At 40.8% G+C, this 3805-nt stretch overlaps 1 protein-coding gene across 1 annotated transcript; it reads left to right on the top strand.

The window, feature by feature from the left end:
* Positions 1-2368: 2368 nt before the first annotated feature.
* On the top strand, positions 2369-3168 carry LOC119573415 (uncharacterized mitochondrial protein AtMg00860-like). Its single transcript, XM_037920648.1, has 2 exons — positions 2369-2426; positions 2810-3168. Exons 1-2 carry the CDS (start codon positions 2369-2371, stop codon positions 3166-3168), a joined length of 417 nt encoding a protein of 138 aa, XP_037776576.1.
* The last annotated feature ends 637 nt before the right edge of the window (positions 3169-3805 follow it).

The following is a 3805-nucleotide window of genomic DNA, read 5'->3' as shown; positions in this document are numbered from 1 at the left end:
CTACTGAGGGACATCGGCCACCAACCGGAGAAAAACAGAGGGGTATTTTTCTCAGCGAAACGGAGTCGTTCTGAGTTATAGAGTGAATGATAAACAACGTGTAGAGTGCCATTAGTGGGGACGGAAATGCAATAGATAGTAAATCATTTGCTCACTCAACAGCTGTCATCATATGAGAATGCTAACCCAACAAAGTCAGTTATAAGTATAGGATTGCGTGTGATGGAGTGTCAGTCATCCATTCTAATACAATGGCCTTGTGCGGGGACATTGATGAGTTCTTCATGCAATTGACAGGGCACAAGCAATTAAAAATTGGACTGATGGAGGCAGAATTGCACATAAAGGGAAATATGTTTTGGGGAAGCAGCGAATGCTGGACGTTTAGTCATAAACTTTAGGAGTGACTATAATAAATTTACGAGTAATATGAAGGAATGTGTCCTAAAGATATATTTCAGCGAGATGTTGCAGATCAGATACAAAGTGCACGGCGTAAGCAAGGAGAAACCCTAGGGTCCTTTCTGATACGTCTCCTTACATTACGAGACCAACTTGACAATTAGAACCAGACGAGCAACTATACGTTAGCTATGTAGTGAAATCATGATTTTGAATTTAAAGGCAATGCAAAGAGATTAGTAAGGAAGTTACTGTTCAGGATAAACAAGACCCACATTAAACTATAAAGAAGGGCCTATTAAACATTTGCTGAGCATCACACTGAATCTCATGAACTGATCAGGCGAATACGTGAGCGGGAAACGATACCATCCCGCATCGATTTGTTGGCCGGAGAAGCTAAGGAGAAAAGGGGAAGCTCCAGAAAAAACACAACCTTCACCACAGCAAAACGTGCCCCGTACAGAAATTAGGACTGGGGGGGATGGGGACCGACGAGAAACAAGGAATAATGAAAAAAAAGGGGAAATAGTTCTCGTAGGAAGTTGTTTTTCTGGGGATGCGCGTACCTAACCATGAGCCTAAAAATGCTTTAGAAATCCCGAAACACTTAGACAGTGCAAAAAAGGGGGTAAGAGGAGACTTTCCGTCGGAACTGGATCAAAAATACTCTGCATAAATCGTGTGAGGAGCAGTAATACTATAGGCTCAGGGGAATGCAAGAGGTACTTGTTTTAAGAGTGGAGGACTAGGTCATATTGCCCGTTAAGTGTATCCCAAGTGTTAACTAACAAAACCCAAGGCAGAGAAGTAATTTACAGGAAAAGAGGATTGACTGTTGGAGGACTGACACCTGAGGGGTGATTCTCTTGCTTAGCTGTGAAACAAGGAAATAGTCTTGGAGTATCCATTTAGGATTAGATACAGAGCCAGAGTATCAGTCATGTCACGAGAAAAAGTAATAAAAAATGGGCTAGCGGGCAAATCAAACCTTCTGATGTTCAAATACAAGGAGTGGGGGGTAACCCTTACCAGTATGGGGTGAGATACTTTGACAATCACTTTGGCAGTTTTACTAGTGATGTTACATTTTATAGTTACAATTAGTTGAGGGAATATTTTTGATGCATTACTGGGTGTGTGTGTGATTTGTAAGGCTCAACACCATAACTATTACATTAGGCCCCTGGACAGTAACCATTGAATGGTAGGAAATCCCCATAGAAAATGAAATCACCGAGAGTTTGGTGCCCCCTCGCTCCAGGTCGAAAGAACAAAGTAGAACTAATTATATGTGGAATAGATCTTCCATAACGGGGAAAGAGTCATCCCAAGCATCAGACCAAAATAACAAGACAGACTATGGTAGCGCGTCAACTCAGACAGGTGAAAAGAAGAATAAAATGCTATGAGTGGTATTTTCAGAGACCGTGATGTAGATCCTAATTCTTGATGGCACCAAGCAGGCAATAATTAGAGACAGGAAGTTTCAAGGGGGGAATTCGTATCTATTGAGCCCTCTGAGATATGCAGATGCATCTATTATTGTTCTCGGGAATGTACATGTTGCCGGCTGACAAAAGGAGTAAGTCTCCAATATGTTGGATATCAGAAAGACCCCCTGTAGGAGTTATCAGTAAGAGACAGGTAGGTAACCCTCAGACCTTGATGACCCATATCATTCACAGAAGATGATGGAAATACGATAGGTTCCGTTTTAAAAGAGAAAGGTGGATGACTGGTCCACCAGACTTAGTAAACTTTTAAAACAAAGTGTGTGTGAAAAAAAAACATTCATTGGGTAGTAAGGAATATGAAGCTATAAGGGATTTAATATATAAATATCCAAAGTTTTATCTTTAGAAGATGAACCACCTTACGATTTCCAACCACTTTCTTTCATGAAATTATTACAGGAAGGTAAGGCCGGTATTACACAGGCCCTACCACCATACCCCTGAAAACAATGAACAGGATCCGTGAGAAAATTGGAGATATTGTAAAAAGAGGAGTCCTAAGACACAGTAAGTCTCCCTATAACCATCCTTTAGTCCTTGTAGTTAAGAAAGATGTATCCATGAGACTTTGTCTTGCTTTAGGCGATTAAATGAACAAATACTAAATGATACAATCCCTTGCCAAATATTGACTAGTTCTGCGACCAAATGGGGGGAAAAAGCTAAATTTTTTACATCTTTAGATCTCCGTTGAAGGTTACACCAGATTCCATTAACTGAAGCATCCTGTGAGAAAAATGCCTCACTTCTCCTGAGGGTAGTTATGAGTATTTGACATACCTTTTGTTTAAAGGATGATCCTGCTAGTTTCCCACGGATTATCAATCAGGTACTTGATGGGATTATAGGGTCAAGTAGGATGGTGTTACCTTGATATATCTTGGTTACAGGTCATGATTGGGATAGCAATCTAGCAAACTTAACAGAAGTAGTACATCGCGTGAGTAAAGCGTTAAAACCTTCTCTTAAACTAGAAAAGTGCCGTTTTTTCCAAAAGGAAGTGGATTTCTGGGACATGTGGTCAAGCCAGGAAGGAATTAAGGCACAGCATCAAAAGATTAGGCCAATTAGGGATTTTCCTAGGCCGAAAGACTTTAGAGAACTACAGTCTTTCTTGGACTTGACAAATTATTACCGTAAATTTTTGGAGAATTTCAGCAAATGGCTCGCCCCTTGTATAGAGCTAACAAGAGGGGGAAGAGAAAAACCAACCCCTCTCATTGATGATTCGGATAATGAAGCCGAGTGAGTTTGTGCAAGATTAAGGATTGTAATTTTAGGAAGTTGTGTTATTCTTCTGATTTTTCTCGACCCTTTCCCTGTACATTGATGTAGTGATACGCTATTGGTGGAGTGTTGCAACAGGGGATGGACCAAGGTATGGTTGAACCTTGTCTTTCTTATCAAGACTTTAAATAAGGCAGAAAAGAAAATATAGCACCCTCGAATCGAGAAGAGAAGCCTTGGAATAGTGTATGGTCTTAAAGTAAACAGACCCTGCTGTTGGGGCATAAAGTAAGGATTTGAAAGAATCATAGGACCCCTTAACAAGTATATCTTTAGTTACTAAAACCCAACAATACCGAGTAGGCTCGCTGGCGATTGCAGGTAGCTGGAAATATGATATTGCAGTTGACTACCTCCAGGCCAAGATAATCGATTGTCGCAGGAAGATGCGCTCTCTCGTATTAGGACTGGACGAAGAAGTTATGGAGCTGTTACTGTAGATGATGGGCACCAGAGCAGATAAGTTCTAGAATGAACTTTACGTAGCTCTCTGTAGCTCAGAACAAAGAGGAAAAGGGGAAAGTTAAAGGGAATTACTTGAGAGGTAATTCCGAGGTTATACCAAAACTCCAGTTACAGTGGGCAGTTTAGATTAGGAG

The sequence above is a fragment of the Penaeus monodon genome, chromosome 5, assembly GCF_015228065.2.
Source record: "Penaeus monodon isolate SGIC_2016 chromosome 5, NSTDA_Pmon_1, whole genome shotgun sequence".
Taxonomy (NCBI): domain Eukaryota; kingdom Metazoa; phylum Arthropoda; class Malacostraca; order Decapoda; family Penaeidae; genus Penaeus; species Penaeus monodon.
The sequence above is the reverse complement of the archived record's forward strand: the minus strand, read 5'-3'. Positions and strand labels throughout refer to the sequence as shown.